This window comes from Lepus europaeus, chromosome 5, assembly GCF_033115175.1.
Source record: "Lepus europaeus isolate LE1 chromosome 5, mLepTim1.pri, whole genome shotgun sequence".
In the NCBI taxonomy this organism is placed as follows: domain Eukaryota; kingdom Metazoa; phylum Chordata; class Mammalia; order Lagomorpha; family Leporidae; genus Lepus; species Lepus europaeus.
Genome location: NC_084831.1, coordinates 107,344,840 through 107,364,971, shown reverse-complemented (window position 1 = coordinate 107,364,971; position 20,132 = coordinate 107,344,840). Strand labels below are relative to the sequence as shown.

Genomic DNA, 20,132 nt, shown 5'->3' with positions numbered 1-20,132 from the left:
GATATTGAAATCTTCCATCTGTTGGTTTACTCCCCAAATGGCTGCAATAGCCAGGGCTGGGCCAGACCGAAGCCAAAAGCCAGGAGCTTCTTCCGGGTCTCCCACATGGGTGCAGGGGCCCAAGGACTTAATTATCCTCCAATGCCTTCCCAGGCACCATTAGCAGAGAGCTGGATCAGAAGTGGAGCAGCAGAGACTGGAACTGATGCCCATGTGGGATGCTGGTGTTGCAGGCAGCAGCAGCCTTTCCCATCATGCCACAACACTTGCCCCAATATTACCTATCTTGAGATCACACATCTGGAATATTTCCAGATCCAGAAATAAATATATATACATACACATATTCTCTAGAGATAAAAAGCAGCTCTGAATATACAAGTAAGGACAAATAAAACAAAAGAAGAACATCAGCCTAGGTTTATACCTGACACCCAGAGGTTGGACAATCCCCAGTGGAGAAGTTAAGGAGCACTGCAATTGGCTGGCAGAATCTATACTCATATAACGTCAGGTTTTTTTGTTTTTCTTTGTTTTTTGTTTTTTGTTTTTGTTTTTTTTTTTTTTTGAAATCAGAGAAGCGTGGGAGAAGCGATCAGATTAAAGAGAAAACAAAACTGGAGTGATGAACAGAGAGCAGCTGATCAAAGGCAGTAGAGAGGCTGAGGCTGTTGCACTAGGTACAGTTAGCTCTAGGGCCTACATCTTGGCAGTTCTTAAAGGCACAGGCAAGACCTACAACAGCAAAGAGACCAACACCACCTATGCCCCACCATTCTAGCACTTCAGGCTATACTCTACAAGCAACTACAATAGTCTACAAGATATTTATACTTTAGAAATATCACAGAATAATTAAACAATATAGAGAGGCATCTATCCCTCACAGAGACTTTAATCTTATCCTTGTGTAAACTGTTTTGGAGGAGATGTGGACCACATATTCAAAAGCCACAAATGTCTCCCTCTAGAAATTCTTACATAAATATTACACTTCTTCTCCTCTTCTTTACCTACATTTCTATCCCAGAAAATATGAACCCAAAATTTCAACACATTGCCTTCTCTTCATGAGAAGGCAAATAAGCATAAATAAGTAAAGTGAAATAAAAGTCCAGAGTGTTTTATTTATTATGGTTGGTAACAGAGAAATTCAAGTTCATAAAATTCCAAGAACAGGAAATAAAATAAGGCTAACTCTCCTGGAGACTAGAGGTGTAGGATGATTCTAAAATGATTCTGAATCTTGGGAAGAGGAATTTGTGGCCCTTCCCTCCAGTTCTCCACTATTAACGCCATTCAGCTCTATATAATAGATCAATTTTTCCTGCATACTCAGTTTCTTTTCCCATAAATCTAGTTTGTACATGGCTTATCATACCCTTTCCAATCTTGACTCTCCACTTCTACCCCACAATCAGTGGTGCAGAAGGTAAATGCTAACAATCTCACCATAGTGAACTGTGAAACAACGGAAACAGAGCTGGGAAGATAAGTGAAGTAGTAAACCATTATATATCATACAGATATAGCTACCATACAACTATAATAGATATAAAGAAATTCTAGAGCATAGATAGTAGTAAAATAATCAGAAAATAATTGAGTATTCATTGTCTTTACTGATTTAATTATGATTTTATGCAGCTTGATTCCTAATAATGTTTGTTCATGACAACTGACAACAAAACTTCTATAAAATTTTTTCTAAAAAAGAAAAACCATTTCATTTCTTCAATTTTGTCCAGAATAGCTGACTTAGGGTATCTGGGGTTTTTAATTAACTTTTGTTTGACAAATTATATGGTGTGCAATGTGATGCTTTGATATATGTATACAATGCAGAACTATATTAAATCAAACTCATTAATGTATCCATCATCTTGCTTATTTGTCATTATTTACAATGATAAATACCCCCTATCCATCTGAAACTTTGCACCCTTTGGTCGATTCCTGAAAATTTAACAATTGGTCTTGTGAAAGAGTACAGCCAACTCTAGTACATCACTGCAAAACCTCTTACCTGAAGTTTATACCTCTACACTAACTGGAAGTTCCATCCTTTTTGCCTTAATTCAGACTCACAGAAACGATTTTTACTGGCTGCTCTCTTCTTTTTTAGCCACAGAAATCATGAGTTGCTGACCCATCTATTGACCTATATGCCTGTGGCTTGCAAGGGGAGGCTGAGATCAAATGATAAAAACCATGAGTGGCTCAGCAACAGATATGGTAGGTATGACAGACATAAGCTAACCTAGTACAAAAGGTCACTGCAAATGTTATAAACCCATTAACCCTATGATCATTCCACCTGCATGTCATTTCAAAAAGAGCTCAATGACATGACAATGAGTTATCATGAATGGACTAACCTGGGATTAAAACACTATATTTAAGAAGATGAATATGCAGGAAAGGATCCACTAGCATTCAACATCCACCTCCCTTATGGTATGCCTTCCTGAAATGCAGGGTTGGAAAACTAAAAATATTTCTACACTCCTTTACAGCTAGTATTCTGGATGCAAATTTGATTCCACCATTAAAATACAGAACACAAGATATGGAAGGGAGAAGTGAGGCAGAGCCCAATCAGCCTGTAGCCTTTAGTTGCTTTCACAAAGTCATGGACATGTTAACGTCTAGCCCCCACCTTTGAACTAAAACAAAAAAGAAAGAATTTCCGGCCGGCGCCGCGGCTCACTAGGCTAATCCTCCGCCTTGCGGCGCCGGCACACCGGGTTCTAGTCCCGGTCGGGGCACCGGTCCTGTCCCAGATGCCCCTCTTCCAGGCCAGCTCTCTGCTGTGGCCAGGGAGTGCAGTGGAGGACGGCCCAAGTACTTGGGTCCTGCACCCTATGGGAGACCAAGATAAGCACCTGGCTCCTGCCATCGGATCAGCGCGGTGCGCCGGCCGCAGCGCGCCAACCGCGGCGGCCATTGGAGGGTGAACCAACGGCCAAGGAAGACCTTTCTCTCTGTCTCTCTCTCTCACTGTCCACTCTGCCTGTCAAAAAAAATAAAAAATAAAAAAATAAAAAAAAAAAAAAGGAAAAAAAAAAAAAAAAAAAAAAGAAAGAATTTCCAATTAGGAGCAGGAGCTTCAACTTAGAGGTCTGCCACAGTAAGACTGGAGTTGACTGTATTCTTTCAAGAGATAAAATATTACATTTTTTAGGAGCTCTGCATGTCAGTTGCCAAACACAGTCATTCTTAGGAATTCAGTTACATAAAATCATGATGAACTATTAAAAAAAAACAAAGGTCATAAATACTCCAAAGTAATCATGCTCTAATTATTTTATGGACAGCAGCAGAGGCAGCAGTGGCCAGATTCAGCTTTCCAGCATTTAGTCACTAGCTCATAGGCATCAAGGAGAAGTCATCACAGCAGTGGTCAGACTTCTAGCAATTAGAAGGGTAACAACCAATGGTCCCCTGACCACAGCTACAGTAGTACTTTCCTGCCACTATTTCAGTGGTGACCTCCTGACTGCCACTGAAGGTGGCAGAGTTGGCAACTCCCACAGTGAGTGTTTCAAGGTACCCTGGAAGTCATTCACAGAGACCTGGCCTATAGCCCAGTCTTCCTGCCCTCTTGAAAATTCCCTAAGCAACTAATTCCCTATGTTACAGCCCTTTCTGCATCCTTCACTGGAACCTAACACCACAGAAGAAGATGTGATCAACTCTACAAAGATTTTTTTTTTTTCCTGTTTCAGGACAGCGTGATTTTCTCACAAACATACAATGAACTTAATCATTGCCACTGGTCTTGCCTAATGGCCACCTCCTTCACTTTCACCTTATCCTTTGTTACAGCCAGCTATCTGTGGCCTGACACATTTACTCATCCTGCATCTAGCAAGAGTACAGTCCCTCCTGTTAGTTTTGTTAGTTTGCCCTCAGGATACCAAACAAGCTTCAGGACTCTGAGCAGAAGGCGCCCTTGACAGTATATCTACCACATCCCTGAGCATTTCTTACACCTAAAACTTATCTTCCCCCATTGCATCCCCTGGTCAGTTAAGCAAAAAATAAAATAAAACTATAGCTGATTGTAATTCAGACTTGTAGCAACACTCCCACAAAGAGGGGCAAGAAACAGCATCAGCAATCCATAAAAAAGCAGCAACTATCAGAAGGATTTTACTGTGAGCATTGTTAAGAATCTGATAATAATAATACTTTTTTCAAAGCTAAAACAACAAGAACACATATTTAAATATTCAGTTAACACCACTGATGATTTTACGACTATTGTAATCTAAGCCATAAGCTATACCATTATGTAAGGCTAAAAATGCCCTGTGGAATATAATGATTAAAATTCTTTCTTGTGCTCCAACTTCTAGGTTACCACTGACTCTAACCACACTCATGCATAAATGATGGCCTAACAAACTGAGTTTAGCGCATTACACTTAATTCCAAAAGAATGCAGATTGCATAAAGAGACAGAATATGTTTAACAGTTTTTTGTTTGTTTTACCAATTTTCTACATACTCATGCCAGAAACCAAAACAATAAAAGGAACCAGATGATCCAAGTTCTAGTGTCAGTCTGCAGGGTTCATGCTGACTCTTGCCACTGCTAAGCCTCAACTTCTTTATAGACTAAAGGGTACTGATTGGATTGCTACAATTCCTTCCACTTGAGTGACTGACTTTAAGCCTAAATAGGAAACATAACAGCACAAACACTTAAAGAATAAGAATGCCAACAATCTACAAGCTGCCTCTTCAAAGAATCCTTCTTAGTGTATACTACTTGAAGCCTAGAAGAGAGGTCTAGTTGAATGCAATGAGTTATTCTTCTATCTAGCTTGACTAAATTTTATTGAACAAAAATATACTTGAAAATAGCCTGCATACTTACGAAAGATTCCTAATTCTAAATATGTTCATTCTTATATTCACCAAAACACTTTCTAGGTTACCTGTCTCAAGATGTGCAAACACACACCTTCCTGGTGAGTGAATTACACAGCAAGCGGACAGGAAACATGAGAACAAGGTATTATTCCAGTGTCAAGTACACAATTCTCCCAGTTATATTTACCCTAAAAGTATCTAAGCTTTTACACATATAACTGTTGAAAATATTGCTTTAAAAATGTAGCAAGAATTAATACTAACTTCTCATTTGTTAGAAATTTGTGGGGGCCCATGCTGTGGCTCATTTGGCTAATCCTCTGCCAGCAGCAATGGCATCCCATATGGGCACTGGGTTCTAGTCCCAGTTGCTCCTCTTCCAGTCCAGCTCTCTGCTGTGGCCCGGAAGGGCAGTGGAGGATGGCCCAAGTGCTTGGGCCCCTGCACCCGCATGGGAGACCAGGAAGAAGCACCTGGCTCCTGGCTTCGGATCGGTGCAGCACTGGCCTTGGCGGCCATTTGGGGAGTGAACCAACGGAAGGAAGACCTTTCTTTCTCTCTGTCTCTCTCTCTCACTGTCTATAACTCTACCTGTCAAATAAAATTAAAAAAAAAAAAAAAAGGAAAGAAATCCATGGGAATAACTATCATACAGTTTGGCTGTACATATTAAATTGCACCACCACAAACTTTGCTTAGAAACAGAACAAAGCTACTACAGTAGTTTTACTGCATTTAATACTCTAACAATTCATAATTGTAGACTATTTCCTTTTTCTGGAAAAAGGAAGTAAAACTAATTTTTAGATATAATGAACTAATATTGTATCCAGAAAAGGAAGAAAACTCCACATTGCTTGCTGTCATAGTCCTACCTGTCTGAACACTGATGTGTTCTCTTTGTACCTCAGTTTTCTCTTAGTAGAGAGATGACAACAACTGACTCACTTCTTTACAGGAAGATGTGAATGCCAACACCTAAGTCCTCATAAACCAAATGAGATGGGTGTACAATGCCCTGACACATGGTTTTTATTCAGTCAGTGACAACTAGATTATCATGACAAGTCCCCAAGTCTGAACATTCCTATTAGACTTAGAGCAAGGTAGTCTAAACTTAAGAGTTGACACCAGAAGGAGGTTGAAGTGTCATTTCATCCATCAATATTACACTGTGAGACAGCACTAGTTACTAAATCTAAATCTATTCAAAGGAAATGAAAATTTTCATTAATAAGGACATTCCAACTTAAATACTAGTATGAGTGAACAAAATCCTTAGCTAATATTGAACATATTTTGACAAAATGGTCTGCTAAAAACCACCAAGATGGGTTAAGATACAATTTTGTGAGCAGAATTAAGAAAGAATATAACATTTTTAAGATTTCATATCCTAATTAATCAATATAGGAAATTAATATTGGAGAACTCTAGTCATTATAGGTTTTTGCCATTGAAGCGGTAATTTTCCAAATATGGCTGAAAGACATCCGGAGGGGACATTGCTAATCTAAAAATACAAAGTCCCTGCTGGGATTCTTATTGGTAAATCACATCCAATTCCATGGATGTTCATTTTTAAGTCTAGTAAATATATATTTTATCAACATTTAATACTCACTAAAGGTCCAACTATAAAACAACACATGGCAAAACTATAAAACTCCTATTGTACATAAACTTAAAGTTGATACTAAGATTAGAGTTTTTAATGGCATCAAAGCTGAAGATATTAATATAGTAATTAGAATATAAAAGCAGGGGTGGGCATTTGGCACATTTAAGACACCACTTAGAACACCGGCATCCCATTTCAAGTCTTGGCCCTTCTTCCAAATCCAGCTTCCTGCTAATGCACACCTGGGAGACAGCAGGTGATGACTCAAGTACTCAAGTCCCTACCACTCACATGGGAGACCAGGAGGAAGCACCTGGCTCCTGGCTTCGGATCAGCGCAGCACCGGCCGTGGCGGCCATTTAGGGAGTGAACCAACGGAAGGAAGACCTTTCTGGCTTTGGTCTGGTCCAGTCCTGGCTCTTGTGGGCATTTGAAGAGTACACCATCAGATGGAAGATTTCTCCATCTCTCTGCCTTTCAACTCAATGAAAATAAATTAAATATTTTTAAAATTTTAATATAAAAATAATATAATGATATTCAGAGCACCTAATCCTCTCTTTCTACTCTATACCTCTATTTTATGTATCTCTGTCCCTCCAGAGGAGACAGGAAGAAACATAAAAATGGGGGGTGGGTTTTATCCTACAATATCTATCAAATAACTTTTTTGGTGATTAAACAGGTACCACATTATATCACACTTAGTGTTTCAAGGGTAAGAGTCAATGTAGTTCGCATAACATCTATGGGATCATGGTTAAAGGGGCCAGCATGAAGGTGTAGAAAAGGTAAAGCAGCCGCCTGCAAAACCAGCATCCCAAATGGACACCAGTTCATGTCCCGGCTGTTCCACTTTTGATCCAGCTCCCTGCTAATGGCCAGAGAAAAGGACAAAATGGCCCAAGTGTCTAAGCCCCTGCCACACATGTGAAAGTCCTGGATGAAGCTCCTGACTCTGGTCTGGCCCACTGCTGCCTCAGAGGAGTGAACCAGCAGATGCAAGCTCCTCTGTTTTTGCTTCTCTCTCTGTGACTCTTTCAAAATAACTAAAAATGCTTTTTAAAAAAAAGGTATTATTAGGGAGTCCTTAGAAACAGTATAACGATACTGTTGAGACAATCTTTGTTTAAAAGGTCATTGTTTTAAAAGCAAAGCACCATGTAAAGTAATTAGATTAGAATTTCATTTTCAAAATGATAAAAATGATGTTAAGTGTAAAACACTTCATTGTTTAGACTAATAATCATTTTCTCAATGTCAAAGGTAATTAAATGATCCTCTAAAGTATTCTAAGGACAAGAAGCACTGATTTAGAGAATCTTTTTTGATATTTTAAAAAATGAAAGAAAGGGGCCAGCACTGTGGCATAGTAGGTTAAACCTCCACTTGCAGCATCAGCATCCCATATGGGCACCGGTTCGAGTCCTGGCTTCTCCACTTCCAATTCCGCTCCCTGCTAACGGCCTGGGAAAGCAGTGAAGATGGCCCAAGTGTTTGAGCCCCTGCACCCACATGGGAGACCGAGAAAAAGAAGCTCCTGGCTTCTGGCTTTGGATCAGCTCAGCTCTAGCAGTTGCAGCCATTTGGGAAGTGAACCAGCGGACTTTTGTCTTTGTCTCTCTCTCTCTCTAACTCTGCCTCACAAATAAACAAATTTTTAAAAAATGAAAAATTATAAGCAGTACATTCAAATTGTATGAGTTATCAACATCTCTTTTTTAAGGATGTATTTATTTATTTGAAAGGCAGAGTTAGAGAGTTAGAGTTAGAGTTAGAGTTAGAGAGAGAGAGAGAGAAAGAAAGATCTTCCATTCGCTGTTCACTCACCAAATGGCCACAACAACCAGGCTGAGCCAGGCAGAAACCAGGAGACAGGAGCGTCTTGCTGGTCTCCCACATGGGTATATGACTTGACCCACCTTCCACTGCTTTCTTAGGTGTATTAGCATGGAGCTGGATGAGAAGTGGAGCAGCTGGGACTTGAACAGGCACCCGTATGGGATGCTGGGGTGTAAGCCATTTAACCTGTAAAACCCCAGCACCAACGCCCAACATCTCAATTTTTGAAAGAAATTGCTTTCAGATAAAAAAGCACTTTTTGGGTTAAAAAACACCAAATATAGAAGCCTTCCAAGTTTGGAAGGCTTCCATAGCCTTGGCAACTCATGATGACAGCCTAGGATGGTTACTGGTGCCATAAACTAGAGTGTCAATTTGTTGGGTCAACAACAGGAGCCACTGTGCACTTGCTCCTCATGTGGGATCTCTGTCCTTAATGTGCTGTACATTTTGATTTAATGCTATAACTAGTACTCAAACAGTATGTTTCACTTTGTGTTTCTATGTGGGTACAAACTGTTGAAATCTTTATACTAAATTGATGTTCTGTATATAAAGAGAATTGAAAATGAATCTTGATGCAAATGGAAGGAGAGAGGGAGCGGGAGAGGGGAGGGTTGCGGGTGGGAGGGAAATTATGGGAGGGGGAAGCCATTGTAATCCATAAGCTGTACACTGGAAATTTATATTCATTAAATAAAAGTTAAAAAAAAAAACACCAAATATAGTCTTTGAGTAAAATCTGTGCCTCAGTTTTGGTCTACAATCAATGATAGTTCTGTGACAAATGTGTATTACTGCTGGTTTCAAAGCAGGACAGATTTTACAATTTAAAACATATCATTTTCTGTAGTGCTATCTTCTTAGCATCCCAGCCTTTGAGGAACTGCCCTCTACAGTTAATATTCCTCTACAGTTAATAATCACATTGTGCTACCTATTTCTAGCTTCAAGAATGGACATGTAACCCAGACCTGACCAATCATGTACCCCATTGCCCTCTATTCACAGTAACTGGTCCAAGACATGGGCAGAGGGCCCTATCCAAATCCCTGCATGAGACTGATTACTGGACTCAAGAAAAAAAAAAAAAAGATGAGACGCTTAGAGGACCCCCTATGACCTGAGGGTTCTATTACCTGTTCTGCTCTTTTCTGAAGAAAGAGCTATCATGAAGAAAAGAAAGACAAGTAACAATTCAGATGATCATCACTTGAGAACATTAATTTAGCTGTTACTGAGCTATGCCTGGATTTGCATGTATGTAAGTTTATAAAATTCTTCTTGGACTAAATTAACCTCACTAAACCTTGTGTCTTGCTACAGAACTCTTTTTTTTTTTTTTAAGATTATTTATTTGAAAGGAAGATTTACAGAGAGAAGGAGAGACAGAGAGAAAGAGAGATCTTCCATCTGCTGGTTCACTACCCAAATGGCCACAACAACTGGAGCTGGACCAGTCTGAAGCCAGGAGTGGGGTGCTTCTTCTGGGTCTCCCATGTGGGTGCAGGGGCCCAAAGATTTGGGCCATCCTCTACTGCTTCCCAGGCACATTAGCAGGGAGCTGGATCAGAAGTAAAGCAGCTGGGACTTCAACCAGCGCCCATATGGGATGCCAGTGCTGCAGGCCATGCCTTAATTTGCTCTGCCACAACACTGGCCTCAACTACAAAATTCTTATAAACAGAGAAACCAGAAATTGAATTAGGACTTTTTCTCCCTCTTCTGATGAGATCTAAGCTGTATATCACAAGATATCTATGACAAACTAGATAACAATACCCATAGAGTAATATATTTTCAGGACTATTCCATTAAAGTAGATATTTTATTTTATTGGAGGAAAATACAAAGCAAATTTAGTTTAATTCAATTTGATTCTAATCAGTAAATAAGGAATTTATTAATAAATACTTGCCTTTTTTCTTCATTGTAGGGTATTTTTAGTTCATAAAATTCTTTTTATTTATTTATTTAATGAATATAAATTTCCAAAGTACAGCTTATGAATTACAAAGGCTTCCCTCCCACACAACTTCCCCCCAACCCGCAACCCTCCCCTTTCCCACTCGCTCTCCCCTTCCATTCCCATCAAGATTCATTTTCAATTCTCTTTATATACAGAAGTTCATAAAATTATTTCTATTAATGTCATCATGTTAATGAAATCCCATTTGTTGTCACATGTAATTCCTAATCAGGACAATAAGATACAGTACAGCTTCTCACAAACTTTCCTGAAGTAAGAAAAATAACATGTTTTCAAATCTCTGCAAAAACATAGCAACAGCAAAGAGGCAAAGATGCCAGAAAGTTTTAAGTAGACCACTGTTCATACTCATACCCATGACAATAAATAAAGCTACTAAATAACATAGACCCTATTAATAAATTTGAAGAAAATTTCTTTCCAATTCCCACTCATATTTTAAAAAACTTCTAGTAAATTGTGGCAGAAATTTAACTCATTGTATTTCTTACTGAGTCTCTAAACCAATATTTATCTTTAGTATGTGTTAATAAAACACCTGTGAGCACAGTTTCTGCTTTCCCAGGTATTTAGAAAAGTCACAAGCCAAATTATTGTCATCACGAGGTAGTCCATGTTCATCTTGCCATGTTGGGATGATGGAAATGGTGGGGGGAATTACTCCTTGGGATCATTGCCATACAACAGAGTAGCTGCATCAGGATAAAATTTCTAGAGTTGGGGATAGTGTGTGTATAAGAGGGAATGGAAGGGGCCGGCGCTGTTGCGCAGTGGGTTAACACCCTAACCTGAAGCGCCGGCATCCCATATGGGCGCAGGTTTGAGACCCAGCTGCTCCACTTCTAATCCAGCTCTCTGCTATGGCCTGTGAAAGCAGTAGAAGATGGCCCACAGGCCAGCGCCTTGGCTCACTTGGTTAATCCTCCACCTGCCGCGCCGGCATCCCATATGGGTCCGGGTTTTAGTCCCGGTTGCTCCTCTTCCAGTCCAGCTCTCTGCTGTGGCCCGGGAAGGCAGTGGAGGATGGCCCAAGTGCTTGGGCCCCTGCACCCACATGGGAGACCAGGAAGAAGCACCTGGCTCCTGGCTTCGGATCGGTGCAGCACTGGCCGTAGCAGCCATTTGGGAAGTGAACCAACGGAAGGAAGACCTTTCTCTCTGTCTCTCTCTCTCTCTCTGTCTGTCTGTAACTCTACCTGTTAAATAAATTAAAAAGATGGCCCAAGTCTTTGGGCCCCTGCACCCACGTGGGAGACCCGGAGGAAGCTCCTGGCTCCTGGCTTGGGATCGGCACAGCTCCCGCCACTGCAGCCAATTAGGGAGTGAACCATCAGATGGAAGACCTCTTGACCTCTCTCTCTCTCCTTCTCCCTCTCTCTCTCTCCTCTCTGTGTAACTCTGACTTTCAAATAAATAAATAAATCTTTAAAAAAAAAAGAATAAAGACACAAGGGTATCATCCTATGGCCTGTGCTTTTCTCCTCCTCTGCTTCTTATCTACTACTGAAAGATTTTAATGCCATTCAAGTACAACTTGTCCATCTTTCAAAGCCAGAATAGTTCAGAATACACAATTTCCTCCCAAACCACACAAGTCATAAAATAAGGGTGGGTGGCAAGGCCCTATCAAGACAAAAAAGAATGAAACCTTTCTTTTACCTCACAGACATGCTTAATTTTCACAAATGCTCTGTGCTCACCCAGATGAAGAGAATTTCTTAGAATTATAAGACACATTTTGGTGGAGAAAACATCTCTTTAATGTAAGCAAATTACTTCATTTGGTGCTCAAATAAAATACAATTGGTTCTATCATGTGTGAATAAGTGGCCTAGAGGACTTATCCAAAAAATGGGACAGTAAATTATTTTATGGACAATTTAAGGGCTTTTTCAATAGACAGTGCTGTTTATATTTTATTTCTTTTTCTTTTTTTGTTGTTTCTTTTTGTAGTGACTTGAGAACCCAAGCCCTTTCGAGGCTACAACTCCATAACCACACTTTAGAACATACTACACAGCCAATTAAGGAGTCTAGTTCTCACCCAAATTTATACTCAAACTTACCTAAAGAGTTCAAATATTGGGATAAAAGTGAAATCCTTACCACAAGTATTCCTTACCAATTAGTCATTAAGCTCCTACTAAGTTGTCACCCTCTTGAAAACAGAGACCATGTCTGACTCATTTTTACATTGCCAGTGCTGGCTCAGTGCTACACATGGGGGTGCACTAAGAATTTGTGAAAGGAATTAATGCATGCCACTAACAGAGCTTACTATTTCTCTTTGCAAGTTAAAATAAGCACCTTTCTTTGGAAAACATTCAGAATAGTTATTCTTCAAGGAGAAGAGCAATGAATGGATTCACCTCTATTTCTCCACAAACAACTCTGTCAACACCTGCCTCCAAGCTACTGAAACTCTTACCCTCAGCAACAGATTAAAATTCAGTACATATATCCTCCACCACAATGTAGTATTTCAAGGAAATTATTTCTCAACATTTCAGAAGAGAAGCAAAAATAATTTAAGGTGACACAGCTTTCTAGTTTTCAACATCAAAATATTTAGCCTTTGTTAAATCAGAAAGAATCAAAAATTGACTTTGAAATTGGTAGAGCTTAAAATCAGCAGATAAAGTAGTTCAAAAAATGAAGTTCTCCTATGACACACTCCCCAAACGCTAAACGCCCAGAAAATGTATAAAGCACTTAGGGGTCACACAGTAAAGACTCTCTATGAAATTATCCTGAGAAAGTTAGGCATTTACTTCATAACTCAGATACTTGAACAAATTTAAGAAATCTATTTTATTATCAACTTACATAACTTAGAGAGTACCAAAAAATTACTGAAATTTGTTTCTCATAACAAGAGGGTTTAGAAAGTACTCTCCTGGCCAGCGCCACCGCTCACTAGGCTAATCCTCCACCTGCGGCGCCCGCATACCAGGTTCTAGTCCCGGTCGGAGCGCCAGATTCTGTCCCAGTTGCCCCTTTTCCAGGCCAGCTCTCTGCTATGGCCCGGGAAGGCAGTAGAGGATGGCCCAAGTCCTTGGGCCCTGCACCCGTATGGGAGACCAGGATAAGCACCTGGCTCCTGGCTTCGGATCAGCACGGTGCGCCGGCCGCAGCAGCCATTGGAGGGTGAACCGTCGGTAAAGGAAGACCTGTCTCTCTCACTGTCCACTCTGCCTGTCAAAAAAAAAAAAAAAAAAAAAAGTACTTTCCAGGATCTCAGGGGGAAAAATAATTCATATTGCCCAAAAGAAGTTATGTGCTATGAAAATTAGTTTTAGCAATAAACTGAACATTATAAAGAATGGCCTGAAAATTTAAAGTGAAAAACGTTAAGTGTCTGTCCTACTAAGACAGCAAGAAATTAAATAATTTTTAAAATATCTCAACCTAGGAAAAAATTTACAGATTGAATTATAAGACATCTGAGAGTGAGAGCAGGATCAAAAAAGCAACTAGAAAAAATTATATACTAATATAACTGAGATATTTGGAGACAATACGTCCCACAAAATGATGAGCAGAAAAAAAATTAAGTACAAAGATGTTGAAGATGTAATAAGAATCATCAAATCACCAAGTTCTGCCACGATGGTATAAGTTCATTACTCATGTGAATCGAAGGCATCAATGAACAGAATCTAGAACCTGGATAATTTATTATTATGGCCTATAGAATGAAAAGAACCACTACCAAAATTTGAAAACACAGGGCGTTTTCAAATTTAGGTTTATCAAAATGTACTATTTCATATAACAAAGGGGTTGCTTCATCCAGTCTCCAGTTTCTACTGTTTAAAATAAGGTATTGAGGAATTTATTGTATCGTAAACCTAGGAGGCTAGCAATTAACTCTACTCTATTTTAGTATTCTCTTCTTCAAATTCTACAACCACCTAAGCAAAACTCACTAAAGTACCAAATTATCCACTAAGCCCTCCCCCACCACAAAAGCCCATTAACAAAAAGATCCAAGAGCTAGAAGAAAGGCACTGAGTTACATATTATTTACACAATATAAATATTCCTTATTTAGAAGTACTCAGTAATATTTCTTCACCATGGTGGAATGATTTCTAGGAATTAACACATTTTAGCAAAATTCCCTTGTAAATAAATTAGGTGTCCCAAAGACTCAAAGGTGAAGACTTTTATCCATATTTAATTAACATTACACAAGATGTTTCACACTAGTTTTTTTAAAATAAACTGTAACACTGTTCCCCCAATTTTCATCTATAGCTATCGCAGCAGACTCAGGATACTTGAAGGCAATGTGTGCCTAATAAAGCAGCGACAATGATTTCATATTCTGATTGTATCAGTATTTAATCTCTGGAGTAAAATTCACATAATTCATAACTGCTTAAAATATGTTAAAGGTACATGAAGAAGTACTTGTTTATAAATTCCATAAAATTTTGCACACTCATAGTTTGGGGAATTTTAGAACTAACTTAACTACTTGTATCATTAATCAAACCAGAAATTATTTAAGATTATATTCTGAAGTGAATCAAAGAAATCATTCCTGGCCATAGTATGATTATATCATGAAACAATTTCACCAGAGATCCAAAGTTCAACTTCCTTTACTGCTAGGAAAATACAAAGTTCAAATTCAAATGACAACTTTTCATTGCAAAAAAATAAATGTCAGGGCCATAATTAAGGAATAAGTAACTAACTAAGCTAAACAATGGGAGAACCAAGAAGCAGTAAAAGTACCAACTGCTAAATATGACTTTAATATGAAAAATAAGGAATTCCCTAATTGTCTCAGAAAAGCCTCAGGGGCTTTATTTTAAAGAGCTACTTTCCATTATCTGCTAAAGATTATTAAAAAAAAAAGAAAGAAAGAAAAATAAATGCCCAAATCAAAGCTGTAGACAGTCACTGCCAGAAAACATCTTATTAAGTCATCCAGTTAGTGGTACTGGCTGTGGCTGGGCTCCCCTTAGCATCCACTAGATGAAAAGGAGGCAGCAAGGAGAAAGCAGCCCTGCAGCAGCCATGTCCTAGACTCCAGCTCAACCCACCACACGGACTTTGTCAGAGGCCAGTATTTGATCAGTCCCCATTAATATTAAAGAAATGCTTACATCTTATTCTTATACTTGCTAGCTTCTAAATGACAGGTTATGACCATAGTTTTATAGAGTCAAGACAACAGAAAGAGTGCTACATATACTTTACAATACCTTATTAAACTGAAACATGCATTTCACAAAGTTTAGGTAAAAGGAAAAATGTAAGGGCAAATTTCTTTTTCCCCTTGCTCTGTATTTTCATCCTCTTCTAAATGAACCACAACAGTAAGAGTCTTTGACTCTTATGGAGATATTTATGCTATTTTTAATCAAACCCAAATTTCTACAAATAATCTCAAGTTCTTCTAATATTTAAAGTCTTATGTTTAACCAGCAAAAATCATGCTACTTTATACAAAATACTGCTTTTCAGTAGAGCACTTATCAAATTCATTTAATATGAAACTAAGAAACTAGAAATACTATTTTTAAAAGCATTAAAATTTCTAAATCTCAATTTACTTGGAAACAAGATTATTCTCATGTAACACAGACATAACAGTACACATTAGAAATTAGTGATACAAAGTATATCTTTATAAATAAGCAAAGTATTTAGAATTTACACTATTATGAAATATACTGCTACCATTAATCAATGTTTTTCTCCTTATTTCAACTCCATATTTAAAATAGACAATATCTTCACATGTCAAGAGGGCAAAACATTCTTACAATAAAAATGTCAACAACATTGTGAGGCAAAGGATGTTTATTCTACACAGTTCATTAACATCACCAAACACACTCTAAACCTTGAATTATTTTCTTAAATTTGATATGCAGACTGAGTAAATGCATAACATGTAGACCAGATTAATGTTCATGAAAAAGCCATTTCTCTGGTTTTCCAAAAGAATCACAATAATTTGGAATATACCAGTTTCATCAACCTAACAACAGTAAGACTTTTTTTTAAAGGTAACAGTTATACTCTAATTTATACTCCAACTAATCAAAACAAAACACAAAGCGATGATGCAGATATTCCCATTATCCACTGACTCATGGGATTTGAACTACAAGGCACCTAGAGTAGCAAAGCCTGTCTATGTAGTATTTTGTTCATTGTTGACAGTGCCTGAGTGTCTGAACTAAAACCCTAAAAGCTTTTCCTCTATCCTTCTTCACATATGGTCCTAAAAGTTAGAGCAAAGAAAGAATTTTGCAATTCTCAAAACTACACAGAAAAAGTTTTAAAGTCTGCCAGAGCTTTTAAAATTACCAATGAAAACATCACATAAATCCTTAAACTTAAAATGATGATGATGGAACATGAAGAAAATCTTCATTTAAGATTAAAGAACCATGTGAGTGTGTGCATCCATTTAACCACACTACACTCATCCTTATGTATACGGTGCACCACAAACCATCAGTTCCCATTAAGAATAAGAACTATCAGAAATGTTTCCAAAGTGAGCTGCTGGGAGAGGGGGAAAAAAAAAAAGAAAAAAAAAAAAACTGAGGGAGACAAATTTTTCTCCAGAATTTTCTAGCATTTTGTAGTGAAGAGATGGACTGACATCCAGCCCAGATCCCAATTAAGCAGCCCATCATATTGTGATGCATCATTTCAGTAGTGCACATTCAGGAAGAAGACAGCTTGACTTCTAATCACGTTGTAATCCTAATTCCCTCTCCTACAAACACCTCAGACGGCAGAATATCCCACCCGTTCTAACACACCCGACGATACAGCAGACAACAAATTCATCAGGACTACTACCTACTACCAGCTCTCACTGAACCACTGTACGCAATCTGATCAATGCTTTGAAACTGGCAAGTATGCCATAAACGTAATGTGCTTTGCACCAGATTTTACTAGCATGAAACACATCAGGGCAACGGGGGCTCTTTCCACCTACCACTTCAACAGAATTCTGTTAAAATCAAAAGCTCCAGAAAATCCTTTTACTCAGCCAGGCACCTCGCTCTTCCTTCAAAACCCAGACTCACGTTCAACAACACACCGCTCGGTCACATTTCACCTCCGGCACCCTCCTCGGCTCCCACACACCTGAACCACCTGGCCTGAGTTAGGCTGTTAGATGTCTGCTGGCGTGCAAAACACCCCGAAGCAGCTAAGCCCTCCCAGCTGCACCAGGTGGTGACCCTGGCACCAAGTGTCTCCATAGTAAAAACCTTACTCCTTGTTAGAAGATGCGTTAAGACCATGCCCAAGAAAACGCTACAATCCTGAGGACCTTTTCCACAAGGCCTCCTCCCAGCAGAAAACTGTCTGCGGTGGGCGACGGAGCTACAGATTTAGGAAACCCAGCCTCTGGTCGCAGTTCTGTGACACAGCAGCCATGCCAATCCAGAACTCAGTTTTCCAATCGGCAAAATGGGAATCAGCACCCTTTCTCTCCCCACCCCCCAACCCCCAGGGAGTCAGGCACACCCAGGAGGTCGGAGATAGCCCGGGGACCCTAAGCGGCGGAGAGATGCCAGCGCCCCAGGACGCCCACCTCGGACCTCCCTGGCCTCCACCCACCACCACCACCACCACCACCAGGCAGAATAGGCGTACCTGGCTTCACGGTCTTGAGACGGATGGGCTCGCGGAAGTGGCGGATGACAGCCAGGGTGTCCCGGTTGGTGAGCCCGCTGACGGGCGTCCCGTTCACCTCCAGCAGCACATCCCCCGGGCTGGGCGCCTTGCCCGACACCACGCAGCAGGTGCCCCCGCCGGGCTCCTCGCGGAGCCGCCCCAGGTAGGGGAACTCGCCGCGCTCCGCGCCGCCCCGGATCTCGGCGCCCAAGTCGCCCGGGGGCCCGGCCCAGGACACCGCACACTCCTGCACCTTGCTGAGCCAGTGCTTCTTCTTCTTCAGCGTCTTCGACATCCCGAACCCCGCTGCACCATGGGGGAGACCCCGCGCGGGCGGCCGGGGCGCCGCTCCCGCGCCCTCTCAGCCGGGGGGCCCCGGGCGGCCCGCGGAGCCCGGCCAGGGGGGGCTCGCCGCTCTGGCACCCCCCACCACCACCACCTCAGCCCGCCGGGCGCCGGCCCCTCCGAGCCCCGAGACGCCCCTCAGACGTCCCTCCCGGCTGCGCTCTCCGGGGCTGAGCGGGCTCCGCGAGGGCCACCGCGGGTTCGGCTGAAGAAAGGAAAAGGGAATTGTCCTCGGGCGATTCCAGAAGGGGTTTCGGGCGGGGTCACTGCCGACGGCTGGCCCCCGGGCTCTGCGCCCGAGCGGCGGGAAAGGCTGAGGCAGGGGGGCGGGGAGGCGAAGGGGGAAGAGCCGGAACGGGAAAAAAATCCGTCCGGGGCGCGCAGAAGTAGAGCCGTCGCCGGATCGACCGGGGCTGCTGCGGAGCCGGAGCGCAGAGACCGACGCCTGGCCCAGGCTGCCAGGAAACTGCCGCTTTCAAACCCGCCGCAACCTCCTCCTCCTCCCTCTTCCCTTCCCCCCGCCCTCGCCCATCCCTCATCCAGAGCCCCGCCCCCTCCCGCCGCGCGGCGCCCGGCGCGCTGCCGTCACAGGCCCGGCGCTTGGGAAGGAGCCCAGCTCTCGACTCTCGCGCCGGGGATTGGGCCCCGGCAGGCAGGGGGCGGACCCTCGACGAGAATGAGCGCAGGTGATTGGTTGACGGGAGTGGAGGGGGCGGGCATTGGGATGACTGAAGTTTAGAGAGGGTGGAAAGAAGAAGTTTGGAAGAGTGAGGAAGGGCGACGGGGAGGGGCAGGGAAGTGAAGCGGACTGCAGGTCGCTTGGCAGGGAGAGGCCCTACGCGCGGCGACTGAAGCCAAGGAAAACTCGGATTCGTGGAGTGCCCGAACTCCCCGAGGTGGGGGCGTGGCCGGCGAGCAGGGCGGGGTCGGGGGCGGAGCCTCGGAGCCGCCGCGGGGCGCTGAGAGGAGCCGGAGTGCTTAGACTGGAAGACGGCGCGCCGAGTCCCGGGCGGCCTGCCACAGCCGGTCACTTACCTAGAGTCGATCTGTGCTGCTTCTTGTTATTGAACGGCCACTGAGGCGGGGGATCCAGAGTCCCGTGGATGGAAGGTAAAATAGAATCCTGCGCTGCAATGGCTGCGTGAGCTGGGGCCAATTAGAAGACCTCTCTGAACCGAAGCGGCCTCAGCTGGAAGTATCCGAGTTGTTGGCGAAGATTCCGTGAGATGTCTGTAAAAGATCTGCACGGTGCCCCGCCAGACGATGGGTGCGCCTTAGTATCTGGTAGCGGATGATGATGAATTTGTGATAGGGAGGATTTGTGCCAGCCACTGGGAATCCCGGGGTGAAAGAACAGAGGCCCTGCTCTCAAGGAGGCTACCACCTAGTGCGAGGGCCAGACGGGGTGGCCTGGATGGAGGTGGAAGGCGGTTAGGAACTGGCCTGGTAGCCAACATAACTGGGTTGCAGTCTTGCCATGCTGCTTACCCGCTGTTTGACCTTGGCCAAATGGATACCTCAGAGCCCTTCCAACACTTATTTCTTAGAAATTCCTCCTGCGCTTTCTCCCCTCCCTCGCCTTCCCTTGTCTTTGGAATGCCCTTCCTTCATTCCGGCTCTGCAAAATCCGATCCATTCTCACCCCAGATGCCATTTCTTCCAGGTAGCCTTCTCTGGTTTCTGGCCCTCAGGTGCGGAGTGTCTTCTCAGAGCTCTGAGACTTCCTGACATTTACACTCTCTCCCATCTCCTTTTAGTGGCGGCAGAAAGCTCTCATGTAAGCTGTGA

At 42.1% G+C, this 20,132-nt stretch overlaps 1 protein-coding gene across 4 annotated transcripts in view; it reads right to left on the bottom strand.

Moving 5' to 3' along the window:
* MAGI3 (membrane associated guanylate kinase, WW and PDZ domain containing 3) overlaps nt 1–18,324 on the bottom strand; it is a 321,415-nt gene extending 303,091 nt beyond the window's left edge. For all 4 annotated transcript variants that reach the window (XM_062191989.1, XM_062191986.1, XM_062191987.1 and 1 more), the window contains exon 1: nt 17,979–18,324. In XM_062191989.1, coding sequence (XP_062047973.1) covers nt 17,979–18,294 — 316 coding nt within the window. In that variant the 5' untranslated portion in view covers nt 18,295–18,324. The remainder of the gene's footprint in view (nt 1–17,978) is intronic.
* Nucleotides 18,325–20,132: the final 1,808 nt, after the last annotated feature.